Source organism: Engraulis encrasicolus, chromosome 2 (genome assembly GCF_034702125.1).
Source record: "Engraulis encrasicolus isolate BLACKSEA-1 chromosome 2, IST_EnEncr_1.0, whole genome shotgun sequence".
Classification (NCBI taxonomy): Eukaryota; Metazoa; Chordata; class Actinopteri; order Clupeiformes; family Engraulidae; genus Engraulis; species Engraulis encrasicolus.
The window spans coordinates 30,106,570-30,127,522 of NC_085858.1; the positions used below are offsets into that span (position 1 = coordinate 30,106,570).

At 43.1% G+C, this 20,953-nt stretch overlaps 1 protein-coding gene across 1 annotated transcript in view; it reads left to right on the forward strand.

Moving 5' to 3' along the window:
* The first annotated feature begins 987 nt into the window (after positions 1-987).
* enpp2 (ectonucleotide pyrophosphatase/phosphodiesterase 2) overlaps positions 988-20,953 on the forward strand; it is a 37,596-nt gene continuing 17,630 nt past the window's right edge. Inside the window, exons 1-15 of the mRNA XM_063186110.1 lie at positions 988-1,124; positions 1,687-1,789; positions 3,494-3,640; positions 4,143-4,268; positions 4,997-5,057; positions 5,975-6,072; positions 6,170-6,249; positions 6,696-6,815; positions 9,342-9,397; positions 12,565-12,630; positions 13,510-13,582; positions 14,030-14,138; positions 15,567-15,692; positions 16,529-16,560; positions 19,423-19,550. Of these exons, the coding sequence (XP_063042180.1) occupies positions 1,107-1,124; positions 1,687-1,789; positions 3,494-3,640; positions 4,143-4,268; positions 4,997-5,057; positions 5,975-6,072; positions 6,170-6,249; positions 6,696-6,815; positions 9,342-9,397; positions 12,565-12,630; positions 13,510-13,582; positions 14,030-14,138; positions 15,567-15,692; positions 16,529-16,560; positions 19,423-19,550 (1,343 nt within the window). The 5' untranslated portion in view covers positions 988-1,106. The remainder of the gene's footprint in view (positions 1,125-1,686; positions 1,790-3,493; positions 3,641-4,142; positions 4,269-4,996; positions 5,058-5,974; positions 6,073-6,169; positions 6,250-6,695; positions 6,816-9,341; positions 9,398-12,564; positions 12,631-13,509; positions 13,583-14,029; positions 14,139-15,566; positions 15,693-16,528; positions 16,561-19,422; positions 19,551-20,953) is intronic.

Sequence of the window (20,953 nt, forward strand, 5' to 3'; positions counted from 1 at the left end):
TTATGGTATCAGAGAAAGCGTTCCACCACATGTGAAGAGCCCATAGAAAATACTCAGAAATCTGTTGCGCATATTAAGATCGGAATCCTGTAGTGCACAGCTGAAATACTGTATGTTCAACTTTTGCAGTCACACGAAAACCATGTGTAAATCAGTGAACGCTCGCCTTGTGTATGTGCAAGAGATTATTCTTCCAGCTAAATGTTTTACAGGGCAGTCCCCTGAGCCTCATCTGTGCTCTGCTGTAGCCAGGAGATGTACAGTCAACATCAGTCCAAGACGAGCCATTCGCCACCATCTCTCAAGTAGCCTACGGCATGTGCAATTGCGCATACACGTTGGTCATGTTCCAAGCGCTGGGGCATCTGCTTTGGTGTCCTTGGCTGCTCCTGTCTACCGTTTGCACCAGAGTCGCTAATCATTTCCAGTGTGTTTGGCCAGAATGGCCACCCCCTCCCCAGGGATCTTCTGTTTTCACTTTGCCTACAAAGATTTCCGGCTACCTTCAAACTTTCAAATTGACTCCAAATGCACAGGCGCGCTCGCCTATGACTGAAAACAACGCATTGATTTATACTCTAAAACCAAATAGTGGATTTCAAAACCTTCTCAGTTTTACGAAGCAAGCTTGGTGGTTTTAGAAGGGAACCCCTGAGTCAAGAATTTTACAATCGACAGACACACTTGAAAGTATCATTTAATGGCAATCTCTAACTCCATGTCGTGTTCTATTTGGTAATTAATATATACTTCCCATATTTGAATTCGATGTATATAATGCATGCAATACGACCTATCCAGCTACCAGCATCCACTGAGGCGGGAGAATAGAAGAAAAAAATGACGCCATGAGCAGCAACACTGGTCATTATGTTTATTTATGTTTATAAACCTACACACTGGTAACATGGGTAAATGTGCCCCATATCGCTGCCAACGCTGAAACCACACGCGCTCTGATGCCCTGCAGCCATTGGCTGTTTGGGAAGTGCGCAAAAGCGCTCGCTGGAATGGGTAGCTCCTGTGCCTCAGCCCGGTCATGGTGTGTGGAGAGAGGTGGCGGTAGTCTGCAGCACTGAACTCCGTCTAGTCAAGTTGATTTAGCCATGTTACCACACAAATGGGTACGGTAAGATCAATAAGCTAAACCATAACCACTATGCGTTTTGAATGCGCGTTTGCTTATTTAATTTTGAATGTGCTGATAGATTTCACTCAAATCTGCAATTTCAGTGAGCCGAGGGTAGCTACATGTTGACAAAGTTGTGCATTAACTGCTCTGAATATCTTGTTAAAACTTTCTTCAGTCAGCGAAGTTAATCCGTGAACTGTATCTTAGCACTGGTTGCGTTTAATTCTTGGCATTGATGTGAGCACAAACCTGGCTTCTGTATAACTTTTGCAGACGTCTTTCTATGTGTGTGCAGTGCACCGCTGCTGCTGTTTTGTTCAGTTATTAGCTCTTACCGAGTCATCAGAGTCAAGTGTTTTGTTTTTAACGCGCATCAGTCCCCAAGGCTGCAGCTAGTGCATACGCCCCAATCTGCTGTCTGCGCATTTGTTCCGTCAAACAGGAAAAAGTCCAAATGATTGGCTTTATTGTAGCATCCAAATACATGCGTAATGCATTGCCTGAAATGACTGTGAAGTTTGTGGACCCTGTGAGCATTGTACACTCTTTTGCAGGTGCTTTGCGTCCTGATTGCTCTGTCTGGTCCCCGAATTCACTATGCATATGTCGTCAACCGCTCTGCCAGGTCCAAAGCTTCAGAGGATGCTCGTTCACACAGTAAGTCATTCTGCCGTTTGGTTACCTGTCTTGTATGTGTAGGTCTGACATGCATGGTCTATTTATTTTCGTTTCGTTTCATTACACGCATGCTGCTGCTTTTGCAAAATAAAATAAACCAAGGTTGCCTAAATGATGTGAAGGGGGAAACAGAAGTGTGTGTGTGTGTGTGTGTTTGTCTGTCTGTCTGTCTGTCTGTCTGTCTGTCTGTCTGTCTGTCTGTCTGTCTGTCTGTCTGTCTGTCTGTCTGTCTGTCTGTCTTTCTGTCTGTCTGTCTGTGTGTCTCTCCCCCCCCCCTGTGTGTGTGTGTGTGTGTGTCTGAGTCTCTCTCTCTCTCTCTCTCTCTCTCTCTCTCTCTCTCTCTCTCTCTCTCTCTCTCTCTCTCTCTCTCTCTACCCCCCTCCCTGTGTGTGTGTGTGTTTGGGGGGGGGGGGGGGGTCCTTCCCGCTCCAGACTTGCCAGTGAGTGCGGTGTATCTTGGAAAGCATATGCAGCAGTGTCCGTTAGTGCCTTATGTACACAAGCCCAGAGCCACTCCACTCATGCCATTCCAAACATGTCAGGAAAGCCCTGGCTGCATGCCGTTGACCTCTCTGATTAGTATCTTTCGCAAGCCTCGCGCATTTCAGCCAATCAACCGTTGAAGTTTTCAAGTGATTCTATTAGTGGCCTTATTGATGGGATATTTTTGCAAGTCAGAGCTTGTCACGTTCAACTGCATGTTTATTTGAAGATGCACAGGGATCGCTCAGGTGTGTGCATTGCATTCCAGAGAGAGCCTGACGTCGGAGTGCAACAACAACAACACCGGTGCAATGCTCAGAACTGTCTTGTTGAAATATTTGCTTTAATATGCTGCACCTTTGGTGTAGTTAGGATTTCACTGCCTTGACAGGCGTTCTTAACTCTTTAAAACGACTGCATACCTGTGCGTTTAAATGTCATAAAACAAACATTCCAGCCGAAATAATAGGTATTTGCATGACACCGACTGCAATGTAAGTTACATGTAAAACTGCCTCAGTTGCACACAGATCGACTTACAGATGGGTGCGCCTAGAACTGAAAAGCTATGGCAGAGATACCTGGAATATTAATAAGTACGTTGAATAACTTTATTGATCCTGAAGGAAATTATGAATCTACGTAATTCCCATCTGAAGGTGCAGAGCCGCTGCACTTGTCATATCCGTCTGCTTTTTGCCTTGTCATGTAACCGAGGTCCAGTCCATGTCAGTGCACAAGGGGTGTATTGTAGCCACAAGAGTGATTTATGGGTCTATGTTGCCTGGCCTTGAAGGCTGTGAAAGTTCGTGGCCCAATTATCTCCTGTGTATTTTACAGGCCCCAGCAGATGTTAACAGTTTACCTCTCTCTCTCTCTCTCTCTCTCTCTCTCTCTCTCTCTCTCTCTCTCTCTCTCTCTCTCTCTCTCTCTCTCTCTCTCTCTCTCTCTCTCATATGCTCTTGCGCTCTCTACCTCCTTCCCACCTCTCTCTCTCTCTCTCTCTCTCTCTCTCTCTCTCTCTCGGGTTTCTTTTTTTCTGTCTCACCTGCTCTCTCCCTCCTTCTCTCTCTGACACAATCTGTCACCTTCCATTTCTCGTGCTCTACTTTTCTCACACCTTCTCTCTCTCTCTCTCTCTCTCTCTCTCTCTCTCTCTCTCTCTCTCTCTCTCTCTCTCTCTCTCTCTCTCTCTGTCAGCTCCCTCCAGTTCTCCACTGACAGAGTCTTGTAAAAACAGGTGTTTTGAGCTGGTGGAGGCTGAGGCTCCTCAGTGTCGCTGTGACAATCTTTGCAAAACATACAACAAGTGCTGCAAAGACTTTGATGAGCAGTGCTTGAAAACAGGTACGATGCTTGTCACTGATCATACTAGTAGCCCACACACATGTGTAGTTCTTAGGTAATAGTATCGGAAGTTGAATTAAAGAAAAATATTTAGTGTTATAACATAATTATAATGTGAAAGAAAACAACATAAACATCAACTTTGGACCAGATTGACCTCGTCTTCTCGTGTCTTGGATATTCTCAAATGTCCTCCATGGTAGACATTTACTGAACCTATCTGCGGAATGAATGTATAATAATAAATAGCTATACTGTATAACTACACTAATGACAGTCAAGTCAAGTCAATGGTACTTTATTGTCAAAAATCTATGTTACAAGGTTAGCACAGAAGTTTGAAATTGTGTTTGATCATTCTCCAATGTGCAGCTAAACCAAACATAAAAATAAGACATTGATGAATTCACTCATTCATTCATTCGTTCATTCGTTCATATACACACACACGTACATACATACACATTTATAATACATATAATCATGTCTTTAATCATATCAGAGGGTGGCTATGAATGCAGTAAGGAGCGGTGTGGAGAGACTCGTAATGAGCAGCACGCGTGCCACTGTTCAGAAGACTGCCTGGCCAAAGGAGACTGCTGCACCAACTACAAGAGCCTCTGCAAAGGTTTGGATCACTATAACATCACATTCAGCTGCCGTTTTTTCCCCCCTCAGCCACTCACAGTTATTTAGGTACAGTGTATTGGTTACAGCCCCTGGAGCAATATGGGGCTAGGTGCCTTGCCCAAGGTCACTTCAACCATGTTTTAGGGTATAGCAAACCACCCACTTTCTTCCTACAGGATTAAAACCTCCAAAGCTGCAACCTCCAAATCTTAAAGGTGTGCTTCCCTTCAGCCCAGTTCTTCTCATACAGGGCTGTGCACATGGTTGAGCTTTGATTCGCAATTGTCCCAATTGTCAAGCAGTATACATTTCTTGATCTATCGAGTGTATTTGGTTCTACTCTGAATCTTGAACTAACACAGCAACTTTAACTGTGCATTTTGGTGTCTTACCTGAAAAGAAATTCAAAATCTGACGACGAGTAAACAATGTCGAAAGTGGTATTTCAGTATACCACTTCATGCTACAGAACATCTATTTATTTATTAACGGCTTATGTGTCTTAATTGTTTATTGGACAGTCGAGAGTATGACAGGAAGAGAGTGGGAGAGAGAGATGGGGCAGGACTGGCCAAGGATTTGAACCTGGGTCGCCATGGGCATGCGAGCCCATGAGTGGGTGGCTTAGCCCCCCTGCTGCCGAGAACTTCTCATGCGCTATACTGTATCTGAAACTGTACCTGTCATGCCCTAAACCCCATGTTCTTCTCTGATCGCCCCCTCCAGGAGATGTCCCATGGCTGACAGAGGAGTGTGAGGACATCAGGAGTCAGGAGTGTCCTGCTGGGTGAGTGACACCCCCCCCCCCCCCCCCCCTTTCACCTCTGACCTTTCCAACCCTCTCGTCCAATCACTTTACATTCTAATATACGCTAATTGCTAAGCAATTCACTTAGCCATCCCCAGTCACATTGTCCTTGACCGTCACTTCCTCTATGTAGATCAGCGTGTCTTAAAGGATGGTTCATGATGGACCGATGATGCACAGGAAATCCTGAGTAGTTGAAGGCCAGATGACAATATTGTTTTTTATTGGAATGTCAGGTTTCTGAAGCTATATCAAACCAGTCCACGCATTTCCATGTCCCTGTTGGCCTCAGATGGTGGTCCCTGAGGTTTTTGTTTTGGAGAGAAGAGGTCAAATTAAGAGCCACTGAAGACAGATGCAGTGACTACAATGTCACTTGGCCTTTCTGGGTCACATACACATTGTTTGTGAGGCCATTGGGTAGGTTTGTAAGAGCCTAGAACATATCAAAGGATGTTAGATTACGCCTCACAGGAAGTTATATTGCATTTCATCAGCATAACCAAAGACATGCAAATACTTGTTTATTGCGTCTGCGGCGTACTGTATATGTATGCAAATGGTTGCAGACAACACCCGGGACCTCCAGGAGGCCCCAATAAAAGTCAGTCGACTGAAGTGCTGTTGTCCTCATAAACAGCTACTGAAGCCTGTTTTTAATTATTTACAGGATTTAATCTCACACTTTCTGGAAGTCATTTTGGAGATGCAATTGTGTGTGTGTGTGTGTGTGTGTGTGTGTGTGTGTGTGTGTGTGTGTGTGTGTGTGTGTGTGTGTGTGTGTGTGTGTGTGTGTGTGTGTGTGTGTGTGTGTGTGTGTGTGTGTGTGTGTGTGTGTGTGTGTGTGTGTGTGTGTGTGTGTGTGTGTGTGTGTGTGTGTGTGTGTGTGTGTACAGGTTTGTTCGGCCTCCTCTGATCCTGCTATCTGTGGATGGTTTCCGGGCCTCATACATGAAGAGGGGTGACGGCATAATACCCAACATAGAGAAACTAAGTAAGCCACCATCCCATGTTAAATCCCACAACATAAGATACAGTATGAATGAACGTTTCTTTGGGGCTGATGTTTTTCTTCTCTTCATGACTTACAGGAACATGTGGAACTCATGCACCCTATATGCGGCCAGTCTACCCCACTAAAACCTACCCAAATCTCTACTCTATTGCAACGGTATGTGTCTGTGTGCCTGTGTGTCCGTGTGTCCGTGTCTCTGTGTCTCTGTGTGTCTGTCTGTGTGTGTGTCTGTATCTGTGTGTGTGTCTGTGTGTGTCTGTGTCTGTGTCTGTGTCTGTGTCCGTGTCTCTGTGTCTCTGTGTGTCTGTGTGTCTGTATCTGTGTCTGTGTCTGTTTCTGTATCTGTATCTGTGTCTGTGTGTCCTTGTCCGTGTCTGTATCCATGTCCGTGTTCGCAACTGTGCATGTATGTGCATGTGTATTTGTGTATGCATGTGTGTGTGGGTTGCGGGTGTGAGTGTGTGGATTGTCTGTTTATTCGATTCCCTTTGTTCCGTTTTACTATTCCTCTCTATAAACCACATATCCCATAAACCCATTGAAAAATGGAACCCTTATGTGCCGTAACATTCTGTGACTGACTGGTCGGCTCACATCTGCAGGGCTTGTATCCCGAGTCCCATGGGATTGTGGGAAACTCCATGTATGACCCCGTGTTTGAGTCCACCTTCACTATCCGCGGCCGAGAGAAACTGAAGCATCGCTGGTGGGGTGGTCAGCCAGTAAGTGCCCTCTCGATTTTGGTTTGGTTTGGTTTATTTATGGATATAGGAAGACAAAAGGTATCCAAGGGATAACATGTAAAAGCGTAAACACTTATTTCCAACATGGTCCCTGATGGAAGAGGACAAGACATAACAAAAACATGTAACAGATATCACATACACATATGCCATCACATTCCTACGTCACCTAGTTCTCCATTTTATTCCACAAAAATACTCTAACTCTTTGTTTAAAACACCTTTTTGTTTCTGACATTTTAATATTTATTGGAAGGCTATCCCATAGCATAATCTCTGTATAAAAGAAAGAGCTGTGAGCTGTGCTCGATGACCTCATGTCTCGTCTTTTCTTCCTCCATTCAGTCATCCCTTCATCCCTGAGTCCTTGTGTCTACTCCAAAGTTTGCTCCATTCTTTCCCCCTGCCCTCTGTTCTCTTGTCTCATCCTCAGTCTACCTTTGTCCAGACTGCAATTTTTGCAACTTGGAGGGCATATCTGCCACGTTGCATGTTGACTAAGTGGCCTAAACGTAGACCTTTCCCTAACCCTAACCGTCAGTGAAGTTATGCTGCCACAAGGTGGTGCCTTTGAGGCTCCAATGGCATATCTTGGATGTCAACAATTGCAGTCTGGTCAAAGGTAGTCAGAATTTGACGAGTTGGGATGAGACAATGTAGTCTCGTCCAATGTTTGGTACACTATTTGGTTCCTTCATCCATCCACCTCCCCATCCATCTTTCCATCCATCTCTCCATCCCTCCCTCCATTCCTCTGTCCTATATTCAAGTCCAGTGTTTGTTCCAATCCTTCTGCTATGCTTCCATCTATCCCTCCACTCTGTCCTCTTTTCACGTCTGTTTGCTGCACTCTTTACATCTTCTGTGCATACATTCCTTCATTCATCCCTCCCTACATCCAACCATCCATCCATACCTCCCTCTATCCATCTCTCTGTCCTCTTGTCAAGGCTAACGCTTGCTCTGCTTGTTGCTTGTGCTCCCTCTTGCTCTCTCCCTCGGCCTCCTCCCTGTCCTCTCATCTGTTACAACATTTACCCTTTTCCTCGTCAATCCCTTCAGTCATCCATCTCTTGCTCCTTCCCTCACTCCTCCAGCCTCTTCCAGTTTATATGTCGTGGTCTGGTTGTCCCTCTCTTGCCTGACCTCATCGCCGTATTAGAGGGAGCTACAGTTGTGTCCCGCAGTTTGCCATCTGGGACCCATCAGCCCCTGCAGCAGCTGGAGAGGGGGAGAGAGAGAGAGAGAGAGAGAGAGAGAGAGAGAGAGAGACAGAGAGAGAGACAGAGAGAGAGAGAGGTCTAAGCTCTGTGCTAGTGCCAAAGGCAGAGTTGATGCCGGGTAGAGATCCCGGCTAAGGCATCTAAAGCCAGACATCAGGCTCAGGAGTTGTAAGCTTTAGTCTGCTGGTTTGTTGAATAGAATCAGGAGCTGAAGTTGGAATAGGAATTGCATTCCGCTTGGGTTTTTGCATGGCAGAACACTCAGAACATTATACTCAAGCAGTCAGCATGGCTCCAAAACAAATATATTTTTCATCTTATGGGCTTTTTTGATTGTAAACCATGTGAAATATTGTGGCCCGTCTGGACAGTATATTTATCATACTTGTAGTATTTAGTGTTCAGACTTGGAGTTTCCCATCCTTACAGTACATTGTTTGTTGTCAGTGTTCTCCTTAATAGTTCCTTTGCACCTGTGGTCTTGCGTTTTTGGTTCAAATTGCAAACTTGAAGGCATTGCTGTTTTTGGAGACAGCAAAATCATTTAGGACTCATTTAGGCATCCCATTTACTGCAATTATCTAGAGCTTGACAAACATAATTTCTCTGTTGATAACTCACATACGTATGAAAAACAGTATGAACTTGTTGGAGCAGCAGCCAGAGCTGTTGAAATAGAGGGACTCAGAGAGTCGCCACCACCAATGTACACCAGTTCAGCACCCTTGTCATTTCCAACAGGCTTATCCATCTGAAGTCTGCTGATTGTTGTATAGTTGGTGCAGTCAATGTCTAGTACTGTAAGCTGTGAGTCATTTTGAGGTGTACTGACGTTAGAGTGAGTAAGTCTTAAGTCCTACCGTTTTTCGGAATGAGCGTCACTGTATAATTGTAATTAACGTTCACGTACATTCACATGCCGGAGGTCAGTTTAAGACGCTGAAATGAGTTTTAGGCCAAAGCCTATTATTATGTATAATTCTGCTGAAAGCAGTGAAGTGGTAGCCTCTAAAAGCTGCCGGCAATGGGCAATTTTGTACTATTAAGCTCAGCAACATAAGAGTAGGTGGTGTGTTGCATGAAAACCCTAAAAGTAAAATTACGAGTAAGAAACTTACTCATCTGTCATTTTAATGTTTTCATGGCTATAATAAACAGATTGTGTTTGCCCAGATTTGCCACATGTTAACTCTAACATGGTCCTACCTCTCTCTCTCTCTCTCTCTCTCTCTCTCTCTCTCTCTCTCTCTCTCTCTCTCTCTCTCTCTCTCTCTCTCTGCAGATCTGGATCACGGCTGAGAAGCAGGGAGTGAAAGCTGGCACCTTCTTCTGGCCAGTGTAAGTCCACAATGTCATGTGCCAAACACAACGGCGGCCAGGCAGGCAGTCAGGCGGGCAGGCGGGTCGGCAGGCAGGCAGGCGGGGGGAGGTGGACGGGTGGTTGCGTTTGAGAGTCGTGTGTAACTTTCTCCCCCATTTCATCAGTGGTGGGCTTCAGTCCACCAGCACACAGCCCCTCTTGCACGGTCAGCTGTCCCCATCTATCTATCTCTCTCTCTCTCTCTCTCTCTCTCTCTCTCTCTCTCTCTCTCTCTCTCTCTCTCTCTCTCTCTCTCTCTCTCTCTCTCTCTCTCTCTCTCTCTCACTCTCTCTCTCTCTCTCTCTTCTCTATATTCTCTTCTCTATATTCTCTTCTCTCTCTCTCTCTCTCTCTCTCTCTCTCTCTCTCTCTCTCTCTCTCTCTCTCTCTCTCTCTCTCTCTCTCTCTCTCTCTCTCTCTCTCTCTCTCTCTCTCTCTCTGCATCTTCAAAGCAGCGCTGGCCACAAACAAAAGACTGGTTTGTACAGTAATTGTGCTTTAATTGCAGTATGGTTGATTTCATGAGTGAGCTGAGTGGGGGGTTGTGTAAGGGGAGGGTGATCGCCGTAGTCATATGCATGGTCTTGTTTGGTCTTGCCCTTGGGCCAGCTCTGGCCTCCATAAACTTCACCTTAAACACAAAGACTCCCACATTCACACACACACAGAGGCCTTTGAGATGGGGTGCTCACCCTGCCTCTCTCTCTCACCTCTCCCTCTTTCTCTCTCGGTCTCTCTCGGTCTCTCTCTCTCTCTCTCTCTCTCTCTCTCTCTCTCTCCCTGTCTCTCTCTCACTCTCTCTCTCTCTCTCTCTTCCTCCTCCTCCTCCTCCTTCTCCTCCTCCTCTCTCATGCCTACCTCCTCTCTGTGACGTTGGGAGTTTTGCCTCAACATATTTTGGCAGACATTTGTGAAAATGGATCCCGTATAGACATAAAACGTGAATCCCAGTATCGAGGCAAGATGTATATATTATTATAAGTTTTCCACTGAAGATGTAGGCCCTACAGCTCTTGAGTTGTCATATAGAAGACAATTTACATTAGACAATTTAATTTGGTCTTTTTAAGCAGCACTAAGTAGTTTTTACCTATATGGTGACCCTGCAGGACAGAGGCAGAATTGTGGTTCATTCATACAACAGGGACACAGGCTGCTCCCTATTGTTCACAGTGCCTGCTTTCTAGGAATTCACCCTACGTACGTCACACAACTTAGCAACAGCAGGAAGGTTAGATTTTGGTAATAAACTGGAACCTTTTAACCTATTTTTGTGATGATAGGAATGGTAATATCTAACCAATGCTAAATGTACATTTAAAAGTGGCCTTTTAAGCATCCAACTTCGACTGTTTTTTTGTCTGACTGAATTCTTAACAGCAGCTATTAAGTGTAGGGAAGAAAACGTCCTGTGCTTCGGGTGTTTAAGGAGTAAAGCACATGCGGCTCACACTAAAGTACCTCATTAAACGTGCATGTGTCTCGATGATTTGGCACATCCAGTCCTTGCCAGTGGACCTCAGAAGGCCAGCCAGGACAAAGTGCAGAGTGGGTCTATGCCTGCAGGTGCACGTGTGCCTGCCTGCTTGCTTCAGCTCACCCTTGCTAGAAAGGAGCAAGCTGTTCAAATGAATACCAGGGCTACTCCATTTACGATTGACAAAAAGGAATACGCTGTGAACTCTGCCATGTAGTGTTGGCTCTGATGGTCTCAAACCCAATCAAGCACTGCTTTTATATATATACATTAGTACTCGAGTATGGGCTTTCACGCTGTGTAAAGCGCTAAATTACCTTGACACGTGAGTGAGTAAGAGGAGAATTACACGTATTGTGTGCCGCCGCTGGCAGAAGCCACAAGGGTGTGAAACTAAACACACATTACCAGCTTTAAATCTTAGAGTTGAAATAAACAGCGAGCAATTTAGTGCTCAATGTGAATTATTCTGGGATTGCATGAAAACGATGTCAATCCCTTGACAACTCTTTCCACTCGCTCGCACCTGGGTCTGATTAGGGGAAGTTGCCTGGTCGGGTCGGGGCTGCTGTACTGGGCTTGCGTTATGACTCCTCGGTAACTAAACGATTCCTGTTCCCCCCGCTGCTCATTGCGTAAGCCGTAATTGAGGGAAATCGCTTTCCACCACCACCACTAGCCACCATTTGTGCGGCCTCAAAGCTCCGTTGAAATTGCTCCCTGGTTTCTCCCCCCGGTTCTCGGCATATAAACATATTTCAAGTGAGGTGCGAAAAGGCACATGGCCAGTCACATTTCAACATCCTGTTTACTTTTGGATCTGATTCCAGGTGCTGAGCGGTCTGTCATTGTTTGCAGCTCAGTGTGACCTCATCAATGGTATAACTGTCTTTCCCCACATGTTTAATGTCCTAAAAGTCACTTTGGTTACATTAAGGGGGCATATGCAGCGACACTGTAACAATGTCCATGCAGATGCAGTAGGCCTACATTGTGGGTAGGTCCATGTCTTTGCTAGAACATTGTAGACTAGGGAACAGTACATCCAAGTGCTCTCAAGTGCACAAAGTTGAACATCTAGCCACAAGTGTCACCATGATGAAGTTTTTTCTTTACCGGTCTTACTTTTGTATAAAGCCGATTGAGCTCCTGCTTCTGTTAGTAGCCTTAAATGATAGAGTAGCCCTATATTCTATCAACTGTGACTCTAGCCTCGAGAACTTTAAAATTAGACTCAAAAGGCTGTTTCAAACACTGGAATTCTCCAGTCTGTAATCTGCTCTTGTGTTCTTTGTAGTGCACTCGGTCAGTCTGTCAAGCTGAGGTTGGGGTTGTACGTGTGTCTTCAGGGTTAGGGGTAGGAGTTTGGCTTTGGGTTTTGGTTTGGGTTTTGGTTTGGGGTAAGCTCTGCTGAGCAATGCTCTGCTGTGGGTTCTGGTCAAGTCTGCTTTTAATTTGAAACGTGGCCTTTTAATGCATATTACTTTTACTTCATTTCTTTTTGTGCTTTCACTCAATCTCTTTTTTTTTCAATCTTTCATTCTAGGTTTAATTTTTTAGTTCTTATATTGCTTGATCAATCCTTAAAGCTCTTTGTAACACCTGTTCATAAAGACTCAAATTCAAATGAAGTTGACGTGTGTGGTCTGCGTGTGCCCTCTCTAACAGGTCTATTCCTCTGGAGAGGAGAATCTTGACCATCCTCCAATGGCTCAACCTGCCGGATGCAGAGAGGTGTGTATACCATCCAACCTCCAGTCCATGGGTGGGGAACCTATGGCCCGGGGGCCATTTATGGCCCGTGAGGCTGTCTTATCCCAGCCTGGTCCTGACCATCCCATAATACTACCACTTCATTTCGTATCCATGGTCTGAGGTTTGTTTGATCTGATGCATTTGCAGGAAGCGGGAAGGTTGCACTCAGTTCTGGTTTGAAATGATTGGACAGCTCTCACCCAATCGCCGACAGTTACTCAACAACAACATAGCGTAGGCGTTTACGGTATAGTCACGAGCACCTTCCCCCTTTCGCCCCCACCAACCTATCTCTTCGCTTATTGGCTGTTTTCTGGGGAGGGTTGACCAGCCAAATCCTACCGCTCAACATCGCTCCATAGAAAACAGGGGCCAGACTAGAGACAATCATTTGCAGAAGTACGTAGGATGGCGCGCAAGGCTAGTCTTATCCGGCACCCGATCTCAAAAGTGTTTAGGTTACTTCTACAAAAACACATTCCCTAATTTTCACTACTGTCTTGTGACGCACCTGTTTATAAACCTGTGCCACATTTTTTGTTCCAAATTACCAACTAAAGCAATTCTTATTAAAAAATGTCTTAGTCAGCCAAGTACACAAATGGGCAAAATCATCTGCTCATGTGCCCATGTGCAATTAATGCATGTCTGCATGAAACTGATGTTTTCAAAAAGCACATGATGTATAGAACAAGGAATGAAGCAGTTGTTGAGCAACTCTACTCTGCCAAAGTAAGCACACTACACCATTCTAGCGGCACAGGTAATTGTGCAAGCTGTTCTCACTTCCCACAGAAAGTGTATTATTCTTGGCGGCTGTGCTAATGTGCTGTGATATGCTTCTTGCTGTGGTTACAGGCCCTATGTGTATGCAATGCACAACGAGCACCCGGACGTCTATGGACATAAACTGGGACCGCTAAGCAATGATGTACGTAGCCTCTGTGACTTGTCACTATATACGTACAGTAACTGAACTGATGCTGCTGAAGCTAGTGAAGCTCTATCATCCCTGTAGCCTTACATAACTGTGATATATGTGAATCGTCATCACTAACACTGACTTATGAAACTTTTTTTTGAGCATTTGAAGTACTTGATGGGATTTTATGACCATTAAATAAATGCAAAAGCCTCCAGTGCTACTGTTTGATGTCCAGTATGTATCCTTGTCATCGATTCACTAGTTACAATCTAGTGCCACATATTCCAAATGACATTGTTTTAACTGTCCAATTCAACCAGGTGATCATTCAGCCAGCCAATCACCTGGCTGACTTGGACAGGTAAAACCGAGTCATTTGAAACATGTGGCACTAGATTGTAACTCATAAATCCATTTTGCCCAACACTGTGTCGTTGTTGTTGTGTTGTTCAGCTGAACGGCGCCCTGAAGGAGATGGATAAGGTGGTGGGCCACCTGATGGAGGGCTTGAAGCAGATGAAGCTCCATCGATGCGTGAACATCATCCTGGTCGGAGATCACGGTACTTAACCCGTTAATGCACGCCGTACCTCCTGTGGCACGCTGTAATAGACATTGAAAGTTAACTACTATAGTACTACACTACTATGACAGTGCACCGGGCCCTTAGTAATACATTACGACTTGGTCATTGCCATTCTGATAACAGCTAATTGATAATGCCGTGTCTCAAGGGGATATATGATCAACTCATGAGTCATGAACATTGACTGATAACAGTAGGCTGCATGAATGGGTCAACTTTTAAATTCACTAAATAGCAGCTTTGGGTCCTAATTACGTTGCATGGAGTAAGGCGGGCCCTTCAGATGAAGTTGGGACTTGCAAAAGCAAAAAGATTTCAGACAGTATGCGAGTATAATTCAAACATGATGCAGCCCCGTAATGCACACCGTTCCACCAGTTGAACACTGTAATAGACAATGAAAAGTTAACTACCATACTAAACTACTCTGACATACTCTGGGGCCTTAAGTAATGCACTACGACTTGGGCATTGCCATTCTGGTAACTGCAGATTTATAACGCCATGTCTTAACGTATTTATAAAACAGACACAACACAGTTTCCCCACTTGCCACATAATGTGTATATTATATGATGGAATTATTGCCATGGTACTTCAATACCTCCACAGTTTGATGTACAAATAGTATTGCATCAGCTGCATCATGTGCCCATACCTCATTGTGAATCTGGTTCACACAAGTCTCTGTTTTATGTACAAACCCCAACTCCGGTGAAGTTGGGACGTTTGGTAAACAGTGAAGGAAATCAAAATGCTATCATTTTCAAAACATTCAATGTATTCGTTAGATGGAGAATAGTGAAAAGACAACATAGTAAGTGTTAAAACCGAGAAAAGATATTGTTTTGTGGGACATATGTACTCATTTCTAGTTTGATAAATGCAACACGTCTCAAAAGAGTTGGGACGGGGACAATAAAAGGCAGCAAATGTCGAGGAAGACTAAAAACAAAACAAAAGACAACACTTAACAGTTAAATACATTAACCGATGAGATGATTTTATATAAAAAAACAGTGTTAATTCCTATCTTGGACAGGATTTCACCAGCTTAAATGGGTGTATTCCTTGTCATGTTTTGCAATGTTTTCCTTTCTGTAGTGCTTACAGTGTGACAGGTCTTGACCAAAAGCCCACCATTTTTCTCGGTTTTAACACTTAATATGTTGTCTTTTCGCTATTCTCCATCTAATGAATAGATTGAATGTTTTGAAAATTATAGAATTTTGATTTTATTCACCGTTTACCATACGTCCCAACTTCACCGGAGTTGGGGTTTGTAGGAATGGAAGGAGCTCTCAGTGACAAAACATACAGTGTCTCTCCAGTCTAACTTACCGATACACCCTCACACACTAGATATATGGATCAGGTTTACGAGAGACTTTTGTCTTTCTGCAGGAATGGAAGAAGCTCACTGTGACAAAACCGAGTTCCTGAGCACCTACATGACAAACGTGGATGACATCTTCCTCATCCCAGGATCTCTGGGCAGAATTCGAGCCAGAAACCCCAATAACCCCAAATGTAAGTCATGATATAAGACTACCAAACAACATGTCCCACCAATTCATTAGCACAGGACATATTGCTGTGTACTGTACATCCTGGTTGCTTTTAGAGCAACTTGCTGCGTTTTCACACCTGGTTCCTTTCAGCCGCCCAAGCGAACTCAGAGTAGTGACTCAGCATTTTTGCTGCATATGTGAACGCTCCAACCCAGACCCCTTGGAAGCGAACCGTACTGAGACCTGGGTTGACGTTGTCTCAGTTCGGTTCGCTTATGATTTCTGACGAGTTACACTTGTGACTAGGTGTAATCACTTAAGGAGGGCTCTAGAGAACAGAGTGTTATAAAAAAGAAGAGTGACACACCATAAAAGCCTAACAAGACCAGAAAGATCAGCCAGTTCTTCATGTAATACACTCACAATATGAGCAAAAACAGAGCTGAGTCCTTTTGCTGTCAGTTCGCTTTTTGGTCCACGTAAAGAGGACCGTTTGGTTCACTTAAAGGGGACCAGGTGTAAAAGCCCTATTGCATACTTTCACTCGTCATTCATTGGCTGCTCTCAGAACAGCTTTGCTGCATTTACAGATCAGCTGACAGAATGTATGTAGCTGTAAGTTACAGTAGGCTGTAACACATTCAATCAGCAATGTTTTTAACTTGCAAGTTACAGTAAATGTACATGCACTGGAAAGAAGTTTGAGAGAGTGGACTGTCTATTATTCTTGATGATACAAGAAAAACTGCTCAGTTTTGCTAAAATAGTTTGTCCATAAAAAGGAATATTCAGCCAATTGCTGGCATGTAAATAAATACCTCATGCTGTTGTTTTGTTGTGTATTTTGCTATTCAGATGATGCCAAAGCAGTGGTTGCCAATCTCACAGTAAGTCATAAATCCTTTTATTGTGTATTGTTATTGAATGTGGGTATTCATTAATTTTGTTTTTTGGCATTATGTGTCTGTAATATCCCTGAGAACAGCGTGAACAGTTCTTCCTTGATGCATGTGTCTTCTTTGCTCCCTCATCCATCAAGACAGACGTGTTAATCCAGTAACAAATGTGTAAATGCTTTTTAGGAAGTGTAAGTTATTAAGTGCTACCAAACAAATATCATGCCGCTTGTGGTGTGCATATCTTGTGGTTTAAACGTACTGCTGTCCAATACGCTGAGGTTAATGAGCCAGTGAAGAGTCTCACTCCATTATTATTTTGGTTGTTATTGAATGCTAGTTTTGGATAGGGTGGGCACATCCAAAAACACTTGTTGCAGGTGCCAGACAAAAAAGTCAGACTGTTGAAAAAGGTAGGTCTGCACACTGCGGATCAGCTCCAAAAATAAACTTTATTATTTAAAAAGCAACGTTTCGATCACGCTGGATCTTCATATGCCTGATGAAGATCCAGCGTGATCGAAACGTTGCTTTTTAAATAATAAAGTTTTTGGTAACACTTCCAAATAAGGGGCCATAATTAACAGTAAAGTAGCTACAACCTAATACTTAAGTAAGGGTTAATAATCATTACTTAATGGCACATTAGACACATATTAATTGTTATTAATGCATATGTTGAACATTAGTAAGCAGTTACTTAACTATTAGATAACTATTACCTTGTGTTACAAGTTAATAGCTTATTATTATTTAACTAATAGATAAGTAAGGGCACAGTTAATAGTTAAGTAGCTATCAGGTCATACTTAACTAAGGACCAAAATTAACACTTACATAATACAAAAGTAAGGCATAACTAATGGTTAATTAATACTTAAATATTGGGTTTTGGGACCCTTATATTAGAGTTGGCTGAGGATAACTAATGGTTAATTAATAGATAGATATTGTTGTTTGGGACCCTTATATTAGAGTTGGCTGCGGATAACTAATAGTTAATTAATCGATAGATATTGGTGTTTGGGACCCTTATAATAGAGTTGGCTGAGCATACCTAATAGTTAATTAATTAATCTACTGTGACATCTAGTTTTCAGTCCTTTAAATCACTGTAAGAGTGGCAACAGGAGCCATTATATAGCAAGGATTAGACGTACACTTCTCAATGATGGTGGGGTGATGAGATGTAATTTTTTCATGTACCACTTATTAGTTTTAATGGTAAAAACCCTGCAATAAATGCAGAACATTGTGAAGAGTAATAGTTTTGAAGCGAGACTAAACCATTCCTCTGTGATAATTAGGTTAATGTTTGAGAATATTAGCTCCAAGAAGAGCAGTGCATGATGGGTACGCAATCTACAGACAACAATATTTCGGTATTATTTAATCATTAGATATGCCTTGCTTTTGTATTAAGTAAGTGTTAATTAAGGTCCTTAGTTAAGTATGACCTAATAGCTACTTAACTATTAACTGTACCTAATCTAATGATTAAATAATACCGAAATATTGTTGTCTGTAGATTGCGTACCCATCATGCACTGCACTTCTTGGAGCTTATATTCTCAAACATTAACTTAATTATCACAAAGGAATGGTTTAGTTTTGCTTCAAAACTATTACTCTTCATAATGTTCTGCATTTATTGTAGGGTTTTTACCATTAAAATTAGTAAATGGTACATGAAAAAATTACATCTCATCACCCCACCATCATTGAGAAGTGTACGTCCAATCCTTGCTATATAATCGCTCCTGTTGCAACTATTACAGTGATTTGAACGAGTGAAAACTAGATGTCACAGTAGATTAATTAATTAACTATTAGGTATGCTCAGCCAACTCTATTATAAGGGTCCCAAACACCAATATCTATCGATCCATTAATTATAAGGGTCCCAAACAACAATATCTATCTATTAATTAACCATTAGTTATACCTTACTTTTGTATTAAGTAAGTGTTAATTTTGGTCGTTAGTTAAGTATGACCTGATAGCTACTTAACTATTAACTGTGTCCTTATTTATCTATTAGTTAAATAATAATATGCTATTAACTTGTAACACAAGGTAATAGTTATCTAATAGTTAAGTAACTGCTTGCTAATGCATTAATAACAATTAATATGTGTCTAATGTGGCATTAAGTAATGATTATTAACCCTTACTTAAGTATTAGGTTGTAACTACTTTACTGTTAATTATGGCCCCTTATTTGGAAGTGTTACCAAGTTTTTTTTGGAGCTGATCGGCAGTGTGCAGACGTACCTTTTTCAATTGTTATTGAATGCTGGCATTATGTATCTGTAATACCCTGAGCACAGCAGAAATGGCCCCTGCTGTGGCATGTGTAAAGCAGCGTGTGTGTTCTTACCTCCCTCCGCGCAGACATCCAACAAATGTGGATTATGTTGATAATAAGTTAACAAATGGTGTTATTTAAAGCTTCATGTGTCTTTAATAATATGAGCAGGATGCTATTGCCCCCCTGCTGTGTGTGTGTGTGTGTGTGTGTGTGTGTGTGTGTGTGTGTGTGTGTGTGTGTGTGTGTGTGTGTGTGTGTGTGTGTGTGTGTGTGTGTGTGTGTGTGTGTGTGTGTGTGTTCTTAGAACTTACCCAAGGACTGATTATGCATAGGCCTACCTACCGGGCCCAGGCCCAGGGGCCCAAGAGCCAAGAGGGCCCTAAAGCCCAAGCCCCCCTGCACTTTTATCTCCTGTTTTTAAAAACCCCCAAATTATGACAAATCCTCTTAAGACCTTGCGATGTAATTGAGGGGGGCCCTTTCTGTCGTCTGACCTAGGGTCCCATTGGATCATAATCCATCCCTCTTCTTACCTCCCTCAGTGCAAGAAGCCGAGCCAGCACTTTAAGCCCTACCTGAAGGAACACCTGCCCAAGCGCCTACATTACGCCAACAACCGCCGCATCGAGGAAATCCATCTCATGGTGGAGCGGAAGTGGCATGTTGCTCGGTGAGAACTCGCCTCCTCTCTCCTCCTCCATAACCCTCAAAAGCCTGCTGTAAAACAGCTCTACTCTAATAACAGGCCGCGTGCCAGATGTGGTCCGTTTAAAATTTCTTATGGCCCAGCGACTGACTTGAGAACTTAATGTACGTATGTAGTACAATAGATGGATTTTTTTTGTGTTGTGTTATTTTCTGTGGCCCACGAAGTGTTTTTTTCCATTATGACTGCTTGGTAGGCCTACTGAAGTTTAAACGGCGCCTAGAAGTTTTCCCCAACAGACTTCTGCTGTCCACTTCTGCAGGGCACAGATTAGAGGTTTACACCAAAGGCCCATCATGTCGATGCTTTCTTTACGCATTACCTTCTGTGCTGTTGTGGCCTCCACCATGCATGTGTGAGGATTTCCATTCATAAGAGTCAGAAGAGTGAAGTTGTAGTCAAGTCAAGTCGGTTTTATTGTCAATCTCTTTACATGCGCTGGTCATACAAAGAATTGAAATTACGTTTCTTACTTTCCCATGCAGACAGACATACACTAGACTCTAGGTGTGGACATAGACAATTAGGCATAGACAGTATACATACATTACACCTAGAGCAGTGGTTCTCAACTGGAACAGTCTTGGGACCCACCATTTTCCACTCGCATTCGTTTGAGACCCAGTTTTTTTAGCGTTCAAGTCAATTCAATGCAATTCTCAAGACTCGAATGACTGGTTGCATGCTATCTATCTCGCATAAACATTCAGATTGTATCTATGACGACAGATGACACGGAGTTCACTAGCCTATCAAAATAAAAGTTGTAAATTGTTGCAGGAAAAGTTGGATTTTTTTTTTTTAGAATTACATTTTTTTTACACCAAGGCTCCGCGACCCACCCATGACCCCTCCGCGACCCACTTTTCGGTCGCGACCCACCAGTTGAGAAACACTGACCTAGAGTACCTATACAATACCCATACAGACATATGAAGTGCAAGACTAGGCAACAGCAGACATACATAGAACATATATTAAAAAGAGGTAGTGTTTTGCATTCCAGTTATGTCCTGTTGTGGCGATTCTGGTATGGTGATTGTAACATTTTGAATAATAATAACTATAAAATAAGCAATATATAATGTGCAGTATTTACAACTAGTAAGTAACTTGTAAGTAATGGAATGATTATTTCATATTTCATCCATCTTTCTCACTCCTGGCCTGCGGAGGGGCATCTCGTTTCTTGTCTACACTACTTGTCCCATGGGCACGACATGTGGCCGCTTCAGCTGTGCGTGGCTCAGAGGTTGACACTTATTATTACTCTGCAAACAAGCTGTGGTTTAGGAAGATTTTTATCCTGCCTTAACCCCAGGTTCAGAAAGATGGACTGTCAAATACAGAAAGTGAAATAACCTTGG